Genomic DNA, 17,556 nt, shown 5'->3' with positions numbered 1-17,556 from the left:
TGCAATCTGTAATTCTCGGTGTCAGCGGATCCATTACTCTAACAGACACAAATGAATAGAAGTGACAGTGTGCGTATGCCATTGGGCCTTGTGATTTGTTTATGTCATAGCATTCAAATCTCATCATTTCTAACCAGAGCTGGATGCTTTGACCAAAGCGAGCAGGCTCTGGGTTACTTTGCTGCGCCTTGGAGACAGAGGCACGGATAGAGAGAGAGAGAAGCGTGGCTCTTTGCGCATTCTCCTGGCCACACAGGCAAGCAGGAATGTGCATCACGCTTGGCATGTTTGCTGATAGCGAGACTCCAGAGTGACTGAGTGAAGATTGAGACAGAGCTAACCTGACAGTTTGAGAGCTTAAAAGCATCGTTAGTGCTTGTGCAAGAACTTGACCTTTTACTTGCCTCCATGTGGAGGCTCTTGTACTGAGAATTCAAAAAGGGGAAAAAATACAAACCATCCCTTCATACTGGCTAGTGACTATGTATGCAATGGACATATGAATTAGTTAAACATCTGTGAGTATAACTTTAAGACATATATAATGGGAACTAAATGGATGAGAAAGCACTCTATTGAGTAAATTCCATAGGTGTCCACAGCATACAATCCTGTATGCATCAGCTCTGGAAAAATCAGTTTCCTATGAGAGAAGAACACAAATGCATTTCTTTTGTGGCTACTTATCATGCAGCCCCTGGCAGATATTCATATTGCACTTTTTAATTAGGTGACACAGCAGTTGTACATATATGGTAGTGAGTGCTAATTAAAATGTACAGACGGAACCCAAAGAAATTAAATAGATGTGAAAATTACCATTTGGCACTTTATTTCCCCTTTCTATTGGTGGTAATACAGAAGTGTGAATTGAAAATCTAAAGGAACATAACGGCTGGTTTACATTTAAAAGTAAAATGCACTAAATAAGAAGTCAAATATATAAATACAAAAAATACTTAAGTGTTGCATATCTAACAGTGACAGAAACATAACTTTATGTATTCTTCCTAGGATAAATGAGCTATAAAAGGTTTGCCACTGAATGCACATTTTATTTAAATGATTTTTATAGACTAAATTCATATGCCTACAGCTTGTTTGCTATTACAGATAGGAATAGGAAAGACCAGATAAGAAAAGTATTAAATATTTTATCACTACCATACCAGTTACAATTTTTCAGAGATCATATATGATTGGCAAAGCTTATCTAATTTTCCAGGATAAGACTATTGTGATTAAAATCTTATGTAACTAAATAATTCCCTCTTGAACTTAACGGCTCTTCTGTTTTCAATTTCTCGTTTTCCCATTTAAATAAATTTGAGTGTATGTGACACTTTGGTTATAGAAAATATTTGTGACTTGACACATTTTTTTCAGTCTCAAGAAACTGCATACATAATACAGTTCACATGATATCAAATGAGTCCTTTAGTAAAAGTTGTATCTTCATTGTAACTTAAATATCTTATAATAGCTTATTGTAAAGATATATATATATATATATATAGATAGATAGATAGATATACAAACATTCCTAAGTATATAACAATATTAATACCAAAATTTATGAATTCTGGAATATTTTCTGGCTCGTTATATTCTACATTTAATGATTCTGAATTTAATTATTATTTTATTCATTTTAATGTTTTAAATGTTTATTTGGTATATTTGTACTAAGAACTTCCTAGGAGTATATTATGATGCTTTTCAAAATTGAATTCTGAAGCCAAACACTAGTGGCTTAGGGATGTAATCCTAGCTACTCAGGAGGCAAAGAAAACAGGATTGTGGTTGAAAGCCAGCACAAGCAGGAAAGACCATGGGACTCTTATCTGCAGTTAACCACCAAAAATCTGGAAGTGGAGCTGTGACTCCAATGGTACAGCTGCAGCCTTGAGCAAAAATATAAAGGGAGAGTTGACGAGGTTCTGAGTTCAAATCCCAGAATCAGCACAACAATAAATAAATAAATAACGTCATTAACACTTGTATGTTATTTATATATTCCCACACTTTTCTTATTTCTTCAATATGATATCATTCTGCAAAGAACAACTCCATTTCCTAATTCTTTTTTTTTTTTTTGGGTCCGGTCATGGGGCCTGAACTCTGGGCCTGGGCGCTGTCCCTCAGCTCTTCAGCTCAAGGCGAGCGCTCTACCACTTGAGCCACAGTGCCACTTCCGGCTTTTTTCTTTGTTTTGCTTATGCGGTGCTGAGGAATGGAACCCAGGGCCTCAGGCATGCAAGGCAAGCACTCTACCACTGAGCCACCTTCCCAGCCCTCCATTTCCTAATTCTAATTGTACCATAAATCAACTGGCACATAGTTTTACATTTTTATATTTACCAAGTCCTTAGCCAGCACTTAGAATCATTATGTTGACCGAATTATATTATAGATGGTGTGGTTTGTTTATATTCATTCTTTACAAAAAAAACAACCAGTGATATCCAAACACAAACAAATAATATGTTGTATATTTTAAAGTGTTCATACAGTACCAAGAAATGCAGTTTAACATTTTAAAAACCTCTTATTTTATTGAAGGAAAAGAATGGCTAGAGCTTGAGTTTGTTGATGAATTCTTCATACGTCAGCTTGTCAGAAAACATTATCAGGAAACGTTAGGTGCATTGTTATTATTATCTTACCAGATATTATGGATGTCTCCTATATAATCATGTGTAACCAAAAAGAATGATTCATGAATCCATGATTCAATGAATCAATGTTCCATCAGTTGTATAAATATTTGTGAGTCACTAACTGCAATTATCAGACATCATAGTTTTCCTTCATAAAATTCAATGTTTGGAATGTCTTTTCATATTCATAACAATTACACCTCTATTTCTTTGTCTATTTATCTGCTGTGTTAAACAGAAAGATCAAGCACTTACTAGAAGAATAAAACAATCAGAATATGAAGTTTACTATAAACACAAAATGGTTGGGGGGCTACTGAATAAGAATTAGAATGAAACAGGATTTATTGTAGCAGTCCGTTTTAAAACCTATGTCATTGAAAACTCCTTTGCTGTATACTCTGGAGCAAGGAGCCTCATGCTCAATAAACATATGCTGGATAAATTCTTGAAGGTGGAGTCAGAGCAGCATGGAACCTGACACATTTGGTAAAAAAAAAAAAAAAAAGATAGCTTTGAAGAGAGAGGAACAGAACATGGTAAACAGTCTGATTCATGGTAATTTCTCATTAATGATGTGGCTAGTTCTTTCCTTAGTAGGGGACATCTGATCTGCTTTTTGCAGCTTATTGATCGAGAGGGTCGATGCAACCTGATGCATAAAGAAAGAAGCAAGTGGAGGCAGAATTTCCTAGCTAACTGCTAGTAAGCAGATAGCTCACATTTGATGGGACCCAGCTGAATGGCTCCGCATGATGCTGAATTCTTAGTAAAAGCAGACCTAAACCTAACAATTCTCTCTCTTACCAGTAGTTATAGTGTTAGTGGAAAATAACTTGTACTTAAAAAAAAAGACATGCTGGAGACAGTAAATATACAAGGTAAAAATCACTCATGTACATGAAAACCTGGCAATTGGCTCTTACAAGGAAGTGGCTCTGTGTTTGTCCCTCTTCTCATGCGATGCTAAGCATTTTACTCAGAGCTCATGTTCATGCAACATGCAACTTAACAACTTAACTTATTAGCTTGGAGAAACACTCCCACTAAAACATCATCCTTGATGCAAAATCTTCAAAACAATCAAGTAAACAGAAAGCTTGAAGAAATAACAAAAAAGATAAGCACTAAAATCCATAAGAAGAAACATGCAAACATATTATTGAAGAGAATAATACCATTGGCTAAAGGAATGATATGGAAGAGTTACCTGCCACAGTGGATCTTTCTGCTCAGGGAAGAGCTCGAAGTACTTGTAGGCTAGTTGCACTGGAGGCAGAGTTTGTAGTTTCAGGTTGGTCCAACTGTGCACAAAGTTAGCCAAGTTCACAAAGGTGTATAACCCTAGGCGGTCATTTCCATAGTTAGATAAATGGGTCATGAAAATACTGATCTGAAAGACAAATAAAAATGACCTCATAATATAATAGACTTAGACTCAAAACTGACAGTAGCAGCTCCAAGAAGTACCTTACTGAACTTAAGACTTGCATGGAGATAAAATTAATTAACATTTTAGACAGCACCATGCATTTGACTTTCGTACGAATATACCACTTAAGTTTAACATTGAAGATATGGCATTCTCTCACTGCTCAAAGTAAGACATCATATTCAATGTAAGTTTTATTTATTTTTTCTTATTGTGAAACCGATATCAAATACCCAAATCTACTCATTTCTAGACTAGTAAGGAGCCAGTTAGATTGGTTATAAAACAAAACATTTTTTTACTGATCGTTTTAGATGTAGATAAAATAAAAGTTAAAATGGAATGAGTTTGCTGTGAATTTGTGTCTTTGTGGCCTAATGGTGATTTTGTTTTGTTTTGCAATGAAGTAAAGTATATTGGGAAATATTTGAGGAGATTTATGTGTTTAAGCTGTTAAAAGAAAATGATATATACATGTATCTAAATATCATACCACTCCACTAATGTGTATAATTTTTATATTTTGATGGACCCACTGAAAATTAATTTAATTAAAAAACTCTCAACCTTTGCACATATATTTATAGCAACTTTTCAGACTGCATATTAACTCTAAAAAGCTGTGACATTTCAGTGTTGTTCTTTTTGACACCAAAGACTAAGGAAAATAAAAAAAACTAGATTATTCAACCAATAATTTGAATGTTATTAAAGGCAAGCTCCAGCACACAGGCTATGAGTCACTGAAGCAGGAACTTAAAATACTAAACAAAGGAGAAATTGCATAAAATTCATCTAAATTACAGGGACTGCTTATGCCATCTCATAGAAAGAGACTTCATCATTTTCTAAGAGCATTTTTGGTTTGTTCCTAGCCCTCAGATTGTTTTTAAATGTGTTTTAGAAATTCCTTTTGTTCTGTCTGTATGCATATATAAACACTTAACTGAAGTATTATAGTGAACTAATTTCTTAACTGTGTTATTAAACTAATATTACTAGTTGTTAATAATACTAAGGTAAATATCTGAAATTGAAGAGTAAAACATTTTAGAGTAAAAGTCAAAGTGGCTCAGGGCCAATATTTTCTGTGGATGCTCACTTTCTCATTTGGGATTATATGACTCGATACGGTTACTTTGGTTATTTGGAAGGAAAAAATAAATCTTTTATGGTATTCTTGTTATCAATGTTCATTTCTTACAAAAATAACTACAGCAAAGGTTATCCTGCAAGCCTTCTCTGCTCAAAATAGAATATGTCATCGTGTAACAGTAAATGCCCCAAACAGAGGTCTTTTATCTTAAAAAAAAAAAGTATTATCTTGCACCAGAATGTAATAAACAATATCCTGTCACAGAATTATTAAAGACAGAAGTGTCATTGTTTGAATACCCTTATTTGGGGGGAAAAATATCTTTCTGTTTGGCTAACCTGCTTAAAAGGATCCTTTGAGAAAAGTGTAACAAAATAACAAAGTTATTCCTAAAACATTGTTAAAATTGAAAAGGAGATGTTGAGAACTTGCTTATTGTCCTTAGTGCCCCTAAATTATAAAAAAAAAATACTTAAAAATTATATAGTACTACTACACTACAGCAGGCATAGTTCTAAGCCAGTCCTTCACAAATACAATCAAACCTCGTGATGCTTTTGCAAGGTGGGTACTTTGGCTGACCCTTTGCAGATGAAGAAACTAGGTCCAATTGGCTCCATATAGGAATTCAAACCTGGGAGATCAGATTCTCACATCCAATTTCCAATAGTCCTGCTGCCTTCCCCCGGTCAACACTATATATTGAATAGTATGTCCATCATTATTTTCCATTTGCCTTTTTTGAAAAAAAAGATAACATATGTATATAGAAATGAGTGAAGAAGCTATAGAAGTAGTATCGTGTCAACTTGAAGCTTTTTCTTTGAAATAGAAATGCAAAGGGATTTGTTTTGCAATCTTAAATGCAAACTCTTAAGGCAATGAGGGTTTGAAATGACTACATCCTACCAAGGGAAAGAAAACTTATTTTTGAAGGTAATCACAATGGTCACATCTCTTGTCCAATCCCTACTCCCTTAGTGTTATAATCAAAGATATATATTCTTAAGGTCAAAAAATGACAATGGCTATTTAAAAGGATATTCTTACATAGCATGTCTAGGTAGAAATTCGAATGAAATCCTCCCATGTTAGTTGGCACAGGGAACTTACTTGCAATTCATGTAGGATCATTTAAACAAGCTCAGGGCTTCTGTGTCCTTGCTTTGTACATTGGCCAATCCTTCACTCTTAAGCTCTTTTATTTCAAATAGGAAGTGTCCTCTCTGCAGGACTTAATTACAGACTTTCTAGAACATACCACAGTATCAGTAGTTGACAGCCATCTAATTGCAATTTTTGTCCCGAGAACTTCTTTTATAATCACCACAAAATAATATGCATTTGATGCCAATAAGTATGCATTTATCTCATGTCGCTACTGTAATTAAGAAATAAGACAGTGTAAGTAGTATGCTTCAGGATAATTATAGTTTCCCAGGACTCAAATTATTCTGAAAAAACCTGACTGAAGCCTGAGTGCCTGGAAAAAATGCAACAATGTCCTAGAAATCTACCAACTGCCCTCTAGCCTTGTTATTTAAAGATAGAATCTTAAGGCAATTCTAAGTACCTCAAGTCTGATACAATTATAAGTAAATATCTACTTTGGGAATACTTTGAGGATTATTTTTATATCACAGACAAATCAGCATGTTCACTTCATTAGGTTATTAACATAATGATTGTAAGATTTGTGAAGGGCTAGGAAGGTGGCTCAGGGGTAGAGCGCTGGCCTTCCATGCATGAGGCTCTGGGTTGGATTCCTCAGCACCACATAAGCAGAAAAAAACAGAAGTGAAACTGTGGATCAATTGGTAGAGCGCTAGCCTTGAGCTGAAGAGCGGAGGGGCAGCGCCTAGGCCCAGAGTTCAGGCCCCATGATCGATTAAAAAAATAAATAAGTAAATAAAAGATTTGTGAAGCAGATCAGTTGAAGTATCACATCCAAGAGTTCCTCAGGAGAATTTCTTTTAAGAAAGACATACCCAAAGAAACATAGGTCCCATGGTTTCCCTTATTTGCAGTAACTGGTGCATGTCTAGAATAATCTTATCAGACAAGCATAAAAGGTAAAAAACTATGTACATATGACCATATAAGGGAGAAGATCTTCACTAGCCATACAACAGACAAAGGTCTCATATCTAAAATATACCTGGAATTCAAAAAATTAAGTCCCCAACAACAAATCCTCAAAGAAACAACTGCCCAATAAATAAGTGGGCTAAAGACTTAAAGAGAAACTTCTCTGAAGAGGAAAGAAGGATGGCCAATAGACACATGAAGAAATGCTCAACCTCCCTAGCCATAAAAGAAATGCAAATCAAAACAGCATTGACATACCACCTCACCCCAGTTAGAATGGCTATAATAAGAACTCTAATAACAACAAATCCTGGAGGGGAGGGATGTGGACAGAAGGGAACCTTATTCATGGTTGGTGGGAGTGTAAACTTGTTCAACTGCTTTGGAAACTAGTATGGAGGTTCCTCAAAAGACTCCACATAGAGCTCCCCAATGACCCAGCAATCCCACTTTTGGGCATGTACCAAAATGATCACAAACAAGACCACACTAAAACTACCAGCACAACAATGTTTATTGCAGCATTATTTAGCATAGCTGAGATATGGAGCCAAAACAGATGGCCCTTAGTAGATGAATGGATCAAGAAAAGGTGCTATATATACACAATGGAATTCTATGCCTCCGTCAGAAAGAATGACGTTGCCCCATTTGTTAGGAAATGGAAAGACTTGGAAAAAATTATATTAAGTGAAGTAAGCCAGGCCCAAAGAAACATAGGTCCCATGGATTCCCTTATTTGCAATAACTAGTAGATGTCTGAGTCAAGCAGAAAAGGTCAGGTAAGTTGATATTAGGCAAAATGAACCCCAAGATAAGGACTCAAATGTTTTTTCTTTCTTGCTATTGTGTCTAACATATTTATAAGATATTTCTTTGTTGCTTTGTATGTCCCTCCCTCACAATACACCCCCTGGTTTCACTGTATTTGATGTTGGTATAATTTGTGGAGGGGAAGGGAAAAAACAAATTGTTTAAATAGGGATACAGGTGGCCATTTACAACGAGATGTAGAAGATGCTATGTCAAAAAACGAACTTTACAATGTGGGGTGGGGGGAGATGGGAAGGGATGGTAAAGGGAAACAACAAAGGAGGAGGCAACAATGCTTGATAAGAAATGTACTCATTACCTTGCTCTTGTAATTGTAACCCCTCAGTATGGCATTTTCACAATAAAAAAGATGATGCTAAGAGAAATGAACCCCAAGATAAGGACACAAGAGGTTTGTTTTTTTTTTTTCTGTGTCACTGTTGTTTTTAAAGTACTATGTGATTTTTTTTGGTTGTTTCTTTTGTATGTTCTTCCCCCATGGTATAACTCCTGTTTATACTGTATTAAATTCCAGCGCCCTGCATCTTGTATACACATTTTTCTAATTTGGGGAGGGGAAGGGATATAACAAAATGCTGAAATAAGGATACAGGATGACCCATTTTAACAACGAGATGTACAAGACACTATGTTGAAAACAAACTACAACTTCGGGGCAGGGGTGCGTGGAGGGAGGAGTTGGGAAAGTGGGGAGGGAAAGAATAGTAGGGGAAAAGCAATGGAGGGCGTAAGAAAGTTCCATAGGAAATGGACTCATTACCTTACTCATGTAACTTAAACCCTCTGTACAATGTATTTACAATTAAAAATATTTTTGAAAAGGGGAAAAAAAGAAAAAAAAGAAAAGAAACACATACAGTGTTAGACCAATAAAGGGAGAGGAGAGGAAGAGAATGCAGTCCAGAATTCATTGTGTATTGTACAAAATTAATAGGAGTGAGGGAGGGGTGGGTGGGGAGGGATGAGTGAGAACATGGAAAGTCGTGATACTGATCAAGATGTATTATATTCATAGACTGCTTTGTTAAATGGCAACTCCTTTGTATAATTAGATGATGATGATGATGATGATGAAGATGTACAGAGGTATAAAACAATGCAGGGCAGTAGAGAACCTCGCCTTTGAAAGAAAGCAGTCTGTGGACGTGTGGCTCTCAGCAGGGGCAAGCAGCTGCATTGAGTTTCTCTTTGCTGAGAAGAAACATAAGCAAGTGTGCCCTGGCCACAAAGTCCAGTTAGCGTTGTGTCAGACAGTCTGTGCTCATGCTTTACTGGTTAGAAACAAATTAGTGCTGGTGTATGGTCAATTGACTGCACTTTATGAAAAAAAACAACAACAATTTTGCAAGCACAGCTTAACCATGCATATCTGGATGACTAAAAGCCCCTTTTGTGCAGACAGAGCATTTTAGTTCAGTATTTCTGGGCAAATAGCTTGCTTAAAAATAACAAACAAAAAACTTTGAAGAGTGTATGGAAAACAAGGTAAATAAAGAACATGGTTTGAAGCCTACCAAAAGGAAATCAAAGGATCTTCAGAATCGGATAATAGCAAATAATTTTTCTGACACTTACAATATATTGCTTCTATTCCTTATGACAGTCCTCTGATTTCCAGACCCCCTTTATTTACTTAGTTTGATTTGTATTTTGTTTATTATAGACTAAGTATATTTTTGGGTAGTGTTACCAAAATTATCACTGGGCCACATAGGTGCAAATTGTTTAGATATGCAAGTCACTGTGCTAGCAGCTTAGAGACAGATAAACAGTTATCTTTCATATGGCAAAGACAGACAAGGATATTTTGTTCAATGGATCACTTTAGCAATGTGATACCAAGTGCAGAAATCTGTGTTCCAGCTGCAACAGATCTTCCACAGAAGCATGGAAGTCTGGCCTCTAACATCTAGCCTGCTTTGATCACCTTTGCCTTGGCTTTGATGCTTTCCTGTGTGTAAACATCCTCAAGTCTTAAGACCTTCAACTCCATTAGAATCCAACATAAACCAAGCTTAAATTCTTCCCTTTGTCTGTTTTAAAAATATTCATAGGTGCTCTCCTCATCTAGTAATTAATTAGAAACCAAGTTTTTCCTTAATCTGATTGCTAGATAGTCTGTAATACCTCGAATTTATGAAGCTCTTCTCCATCTCATGGGTTCATTTAATGTGTATGCCTATAGTGTAAGGGTAATGGAGTTTTTCAATGATGGTACACCCCTGTAATCCTGACCGTTCGTGAGGCTCGGGCAGAGGACCATGTGTTGGAGGCTAGCTTCAAGAAAAAAATGTTTGAGAAGATTTTAACTATGATCATGTATGAATCTGCATATTAGGAAAGTAGGTAAAAATAATTGAATACTATGAGCAGTCCTTACCTGGAGGCAAAGTTACTGTCATGGTGACAAATGGAATGTTAGTGAGTTAACTGAGTTGCAATTGCACAATTAAATTCTTTCTCCTCTTCATCACTGGAGTTTATTGTGTAGCTAGCTCACATTTGGCTTTAAATTCACGACTTCCTCCCTCAGCCTCCTCAGTGCTAGAATCCCAGCAACCATACCCGGCTCTAATTAATTATTCTTGGCAGTGTTTTGTTTTACCTCTGCTATAAATGACTAGGATCAAAACACGTAAGAAAAAGGGCGAAAAAAAGCAAAAAGATAGCAGCCTGGTTTTATCTTAATGAGCCATCAGTGGGTTGAGTTTAAATATTGTTGCTGACAATACCCAAACAGTTTCCTCATATTTTACTATGACAGTCACAATGAGATTTGGAATGACAAGACTGTGAATCACAATAGCCAGAATACTTCATAGCAACTTAATCTGCACTGTCAAATCACTTGGTAGAGAATATGCTTTTAGTTAAAATACACTCCTAAAATATTTAGTTGGGTCTTACACTGAATTTAAAAAAATCATTTACAAAGTGTCCATGGTTAAAAGCACCATAGCATGTACAGAGAGCTGCATAGCTGTGGGGAACAGAGATAAAGTGGTTCTATGGCAGTGTCCACTGCCTTCCTATCACGGCACACAAATTCTCCACAGAAGCAGCAAACACAAGCAGTCGGTTTCCATTTCTTGCCTCTGTGGCTGTGACAGCCTACCATTCCCCTCTTCACAATGAGCCTATTGTGTTCAAGAATATGTCCATTAGCTTGTTAAATTATTTAGTAGGCTTTTAGTTCTCATAAAAATGTGAAGATAGATTGGACTACAAGGGAAGTACTTCTGAGAGTTCAACTGACAGACTTTGTCGTTGAATTTGTGTTTTTCATATAAAAGGGAATTTAGGTCTTTCTTTTATTTTGCATATAAGCCTCATCCACACAAGAGATATTACGAGAGTTAGGATTATACTTAATATTGCTAATTTGTATGCAGACATACTTCATCTAAACACATAAGACCCAACTGTTGGCCAATAATTGTAGTCAACCAACCTATACCTTTAGTTTGGGTCAACTAATACTTGATCAGTTCCCGCTTTGACTTAATGCAAAGTAAATAAAATTTGTTTAATAATAATGACCGTATACTTTTGCTCCATCTAAACATTAAAAATAACTATTGAGATTTTATTTTCTCAAAAAAATGGAAACACATGTTGGAATGGTTTGTTAATAGTTGAGCTGTTCTTCACACATGTTGGAAAAATTTTAAAAAATGTTAATTGAATTAATAAAACATTACTAGGGCTTAAAATCAGGGCCTCTTACTCTTGCTCAGCTTTTTTTCCTCAGGGCTAGTGCTATATGGTTTGAACCAGGCTTCCACTTGAGAATTAAATAGGTTTGTATAACTGTGCTGACTTTGAACCATGATTTCCAGATCTTAGCCTAGTGAGTAGCTAGGATTATAGGCTCATGCCTATAATCTAGCCCCAGCTACAAAGTAGGCCCACATACACTTTCTTTGTATTTCTTTTTTTTGGGGAGGTGGGGGTCCAGTTGTGGGCCTGAACTCTGGGCTTGGGCGCTGTCCCTCAGCTCTTCAGCTCAAAGCTAGTGCTCTACCACTTGAACCACAGTGCCACTTCGGCTTTTTTCTTTTTGTTTATCTGGTGCTGAGGAATCGAATCTAGGGCCTCATGCATGCAAGGCAAGCACTCTACCACTAGCCACCTTCCCAGCCCACTTTCCTTGTATTTCTTGAATTGCTTCAATGAGATACCTTCTTATTCTAATATTAGAGAATCCATGGGACTTACATATATGTGAAAGATTACAGATGTGATTCTAGCCAATCCACTCAAAATAGTCAACAAATGTATACTGCAAAATGGTTTAAGAAGTTTGATCTCACATTAATTATTTTAATTCCAAAATAAAACAGAAAAAAGAACAGGTACAGTGATTCCACAATCAGTTTTTCTTTTATATACCATGATTTTACATAAATATGTGAGTGAAAAGTTTTCCAAATTTCCTTCTTTTTTCTGCCTTCTCTTCTATGACTTTAATTATCTCATAGATTTGTAACAGTATTAACTTGCAATTAACAATATTTTGCTTGAACTTTTTCTTAACACAGTTGATGTGAGTACATTTGGATATTTAAACTTTAAAAATTAGTGGAAATGAAAGCAGACATTTCAACATGTAAATCTCTATATAGATTTAGTAGTGTGAGTAGGTAGACCAGCTGACCATTGACATGAGACATTCCAATAAATATTGAAAAAAATAACTTCTATTTAAGATTCCTTCTACAGTACTTAAGAGAGAAAATTATCCTAGCCGCTCAGACTGTACTTAAAAGAGAGATTGTCATCCTAGCTGCTTAGGAGGCTGAGATCTGAGGATCAAGGTTCAAAGTCAGCCTGGGCAGAAAAGTTTGTGAGACTATTTATAATTCACTACCAAAAAAGCCCAGAAGTGGAGGTGTGGCTTAAGTGATTGAGTAATAGTTTTGAGCAAAAAAGCTCAGGGACAGCATCCAGGACCTGATTTCAAGCCTTGGATTTGGGGGAGGGGAGAGATAGAGACAGAGAGAGAGAGAGAGAGAGAGAGAGACAGAGACAGAGACAGAGACAGAGACAGAGACAGGCAGATAGAAATAGAAACAAAGACAGACAGAGACAGAGAGACAGAGAAACAGAGATTACAGTTTTCCCTGAGTGAAATATTAATACTTGTGTTATCAACATAGAAATTAACTCCAAACTTCCATTCTCAAATCACCACATTTTAGAGATTTATACAGATTTTCTAAGATGAATTCTTCTAAGAGTTATTGTTAGAAAGGTAAAGAAGAGAAACAGAAAGAAAATGACAAAGGAGAAGAAGGGGAGAAGAAAGGAAGGAAAGAAGGCATAGGGAGAGATTGAGGAAGGAAGGAAGGAGAAAAGATGGAAAGAAAGAAAGAAGGAAGGGAAAATTGGGAGGGGGAAAGGAAGAAAATAGCAAAGAAATCTTCACTATCAAATCTTCTCTGTAGGCCAGATGGACAGGAGAAATGTAGTCTACTAAAAGTGGTTTTGTGTATGCCTTTAAATCTCCACTCTGAGCAAATTTCAGTATTGATCTTCTTACTCAGGATATTTCTCTAACCAGAGGGGCTTTTGAGCTGCATGAGACTTTCAGTGTGGTTTCATATAAGATGTGTAAAACCACAAGTATTCATAATTAATTACCATTCCCCATTTATGTTTGAACATCCTATAACCTTGACTATTAAAGAAATCTTTTCTTTGCCAGGAGGAAAACTAAGCCTTTTTTTTAAATTTAGGAGTATATCTAATGAAGAAAAAATATAAAGAAAACATATGATATTATAATATACATTAGTATAATATAAAATGTTATAATCAAATGTTACATTATGATGTAGATGTATTATAATCTAAACATAATATAATATACATTTAAAATCAAGAGACTGCTTAAAATATCTAACACATGTTAATTTATTGCGTAAGTCAATTCATTTTTCAAAAAATGACTGTGGGCTACTGTAATAAATTATATGGTTTAAGTTTGCAAAACCAGGGAAATACAAGCATAAGATGTGGAACATAAAGCCTAGGCTTAAGGATTGGTTCATGATTAACATATCAATTAATTCATCTGAATCTCAAGCTTCTTCACTGTGAAGTGAAAACCATAACAGTTTATGAATTCTTTGTGATGCGTGAATGTGTTGCGATATGTCAAAACATAAGTAAAAAGAACTGCAAGAAATCACCATCCTTAAGAACATTCAATTGAGTTTGAAATACAATGAATTCTTCCCACATCTATGTTTTTTTACATCTAGGGCCTTAGATACTTGCAGTAAATTACATCAGGAAAATAGATGAAAAAATCCAGAAATAAATAATAACTAAGCTTTAAATAACTTTCCTTAAAATGTACTGCTGTCATTCTGCTTTATTAGTAGTTAATTTTGAGTTCTAGTTATTTCAATTAATTTCTAATCACTCAGTTACTGTTGCTAATCTATGATGGGGCCATCTTTAGAAATTACGTTATATCATCATACGTATATATGGGAAACAATACTGTATAGGCAGGGTGTAGCACTATCTGAAGTCTTTAGATATTGTAGTTAATGTAGCAAATATGATTTAATTTCTTAGAATTATATTCCATATGCAACAACTTTTATAAGCAAGTCAGTGTTTCTTATTTTCCTGAAATCATCTGAGAAGTAATATAACTTCCAGCTAAACCAGAAAATATTAGATCATATATGTCAGAGTTAATGTGACCAAGTTCAATTCTGAACACATGGAACTTTCTTGTAGTCTTGTTGTTTATGAAAATATTCAAATTTTGTCAGTGAAAATACTTACTGGTGGCTGAATTTAAAAAAAAAATCAATAAAAGAGGACATTGTTTATTGGAAACCTTTGTTTTATTCATTTAGTTAGTTATTGTTAGATATTGAAGTCAGGGTCTGGGCATCATCCTTTAGCTTTTCTGCTCAGGGCTGGCGCTCTTCCTTTTGAGCCAACAGCTCTACTTCTCACTTTTTGCTGTGTTAAGTGGAGACAAGAATCTTCAGGTTAGTCTGACTGGGTTGATCGAAGTCTGCCTGAATCAAACAGTGATCCTCAGATTTCAGCCTCCTGAGTAGCTAGGATTATAAACATGAGCCATCAGAACCTATCCTTTCCATTTTAAAGGGCTCATTTTAAGAGTTTCATTTTTTAATATATTTTACTGTTATTGTAAACGTGATATACAGAGGGGTGAGTTACATAAATCAGGTAAAGAGCACATTTCTTGAACAATGCACTCTTTCTCTCCCTCCCTCCAAGTTTTTCCTTCCCATCCCCACCCACAAGTTGTATAGTTCATTTTCAACACATAATGTCTAAGGAGCATTACTGCTGCATTTGTTCACCCTTTGTCCCTCCATTTCTACACCTCCTCTTACCTTCCCAAAGACAGACAAACTTACAAATAAGACAAAAAATGCAACCACCAAAAAAAAGAAGCAACAAAGGAAAGAAAAAAACACCACTTGTTTCCATTTGTTGGAGTTTATTTAGATAAATATTATTTTATATGACCATATGCACATAGCTATTGAGCCTTTGTGAGCCTCTCATGAATATCCTCCTTTGGTCTCACCCTGTGTATGTATAGAGACCTATATAATTTATCTTTTCTCTCAGTTTCTTTCTTTCTTTCTTTCTTCCTTCCTTCCTTCCTTCCTTCCTTTCTTTCTTTCTTTCTTTCTTTCTTTCTTTCTTTCTTTCTTTCTTTCTTTCTTTCTTTCTTTCTTTCTTTCTTTCTTTCTTTCTCATTTCCTTCCTTCCTTCCTTCCTTCCTTCCTTCTTCTGTCTTTTTTAAAATCCATCCAGTGTGATTATTTGTTCAACTCCCAGACATATAGCCACCTAATATTTGATAAAGGAGCCAAAACCATAGGTTGGAAGAAAGACAACCTCTTTACCAAATGATGCTAGCAAAATTGGCTGTCAGATGTGCAGAAAACTGAAGCTATATCCCTATATATCTCCTATGTATATTCTAAATGGACCAAATACCTCAGTGTAAGACCAGATACCATGAAAATATTACAGGCAGGGGTAAGGGAATCAATTGCTAGGGCGCCTAGCATTAGGTGAAACTTCCTAAGATTCAGAATCACGACAAATCAAAGAAAGACTAGATAAATGGGATTGCATCAAACTGAAGAGTCTCATTTTAAAGAGCTCAAAAAGTAGATTGGAAAAGCAGACACTACGGAAGGGTGGTGCAGTGAGTTGCCTTCCTTTACTTCATCCCATGTGTCCGAGTCAGCTCCATGCTCAGCTCCCCAGGCCTTTCCCCATCCTCTGCTTCCAAGCTATTCACCAGCAGACATATTATGCATTTGTTTTGTTATGTATTAATTCCTCATTTTTACTCCCATGTTAGAATATAGGATCTCTTCTGCTATTGTCCACTGATGTATCTTCAATGCTTGGTAAATTGCAGGCCGTATCAAAGGTGTGCAATGAATATTTATTGGATGAATAAATGTAGCCTCGGTAACATAGACTTCTTTGCCAGTAGAAAATGTGGAATGATTTAATTGCCTTATAATTGTTCCCTAGATTCTAAAGGCGTGAGGGAAACAAAATAAAACATTCTATCCTACAATCCTGAAAACAGCTGGCAGTTAATAGAATAAGATGAATTGCTAAATTACTTTTTATTTAAAATTTGTGTGTGCCATTTCCATGATTAGACTAAATTCAACAGAAGTTCCGGTCTGCATCTGATCATTTACCAGAGTCCCAGTTTTTCAGTCACAATATTTGGTTAGTGAATTATTAAACAAATCAGAACTGTTTTGATTCGACACCGACCAGCATGTAAACACCAATCTTTCTGAACAGAGAAGTTGGGCAGTGACTTTGTCAAAGCAGTAGTAAATAGGGCAGCTGTTCTAACTGAGAACAGAAGGCTCCTGATATATTGCAGGGAGCAAGAGCTTTGCTTTCTATTTTTCTTGTACATTAATAGAGGCAAAGTCATTAAAAAGCAATACAGGTTTGCAAATGTCTCTCTATTGCATATATTTGTATTTTGTCTCTCTTTAGTAGGCAAGGCAGAACTGATATTTTTAAGATGTTATGGAAATTTCCTTTCAGAATACTTGGTTATGAACAAAGAGCTCCCAGTTTTCCACAATGAGAGATAAGCAAAGTCATTTTCTATTTGAGCTTGTTAGGACTGCATTTTTATTAAGATAACATTCTCTTTTCAATGTCACAATGATGTCACATAAAAGTCACTGAAGAAGCTGAGAGTTAGTGGCTCATGCCAGTAATCCTAGCTACTGAGGAGGCTGAGATCTGAGGCTTGTGGTTTGAGGCCAGGTAGGGCAGGAAAGTTCATATAAACTACTCAGAAAAAGCTGGAAGTGGTGTTGTGGCTCAAGTAGTACAGTGCTGGCCTTCAGTAAAAAGAGGATCAGGAGCAGCGCCCAGATCTTGAG

General features: G+C 35.8%; 1 protein-coding gene across 1 annotated transcript in view; it reads right to left on the bottom strand.

The window, feature by feature from the left end:
• Ndst4 (N-deacetylase and N-sulfotransferase 4) overlaps nt 1–17,556 on the bottom strand; it is a 246,403-nt gene that overhangs the window by 31,315 nt on the left and 197,532 nt on the right. Inside the window, exon 6 of the mRNA XM_042697594.1 lies at nt 3,871–4,053. Coding sequence (XP_042553528.1) covers nt 3,871–4,053 — 183 coding nt within the window. The remainder of the gene's footprint in view (nt 1–3,870; nt 4,054–17,556) is intronic.

This window comes from Dipodomys spectabilis, unplaced genomic scaffold (genome assembly GCF_019054845.1).
Source record: "Dipodomys spectabilis isolate Male_0828 unplaced genomic scaffold, ASM1905484v1 ptg000225l, whole genome shotgun sequence".
Taxonomy (NCBI): domain Eukaryota; kingdom Metazoa; phylum Chordata; class Mammalia; order Rodentia; family Heteromyidae; genus Dipodomys; species Dipodomys spectabilis.
This window is presented reverse-complemented; position numbering and strand designations above follow the sequence as displayed.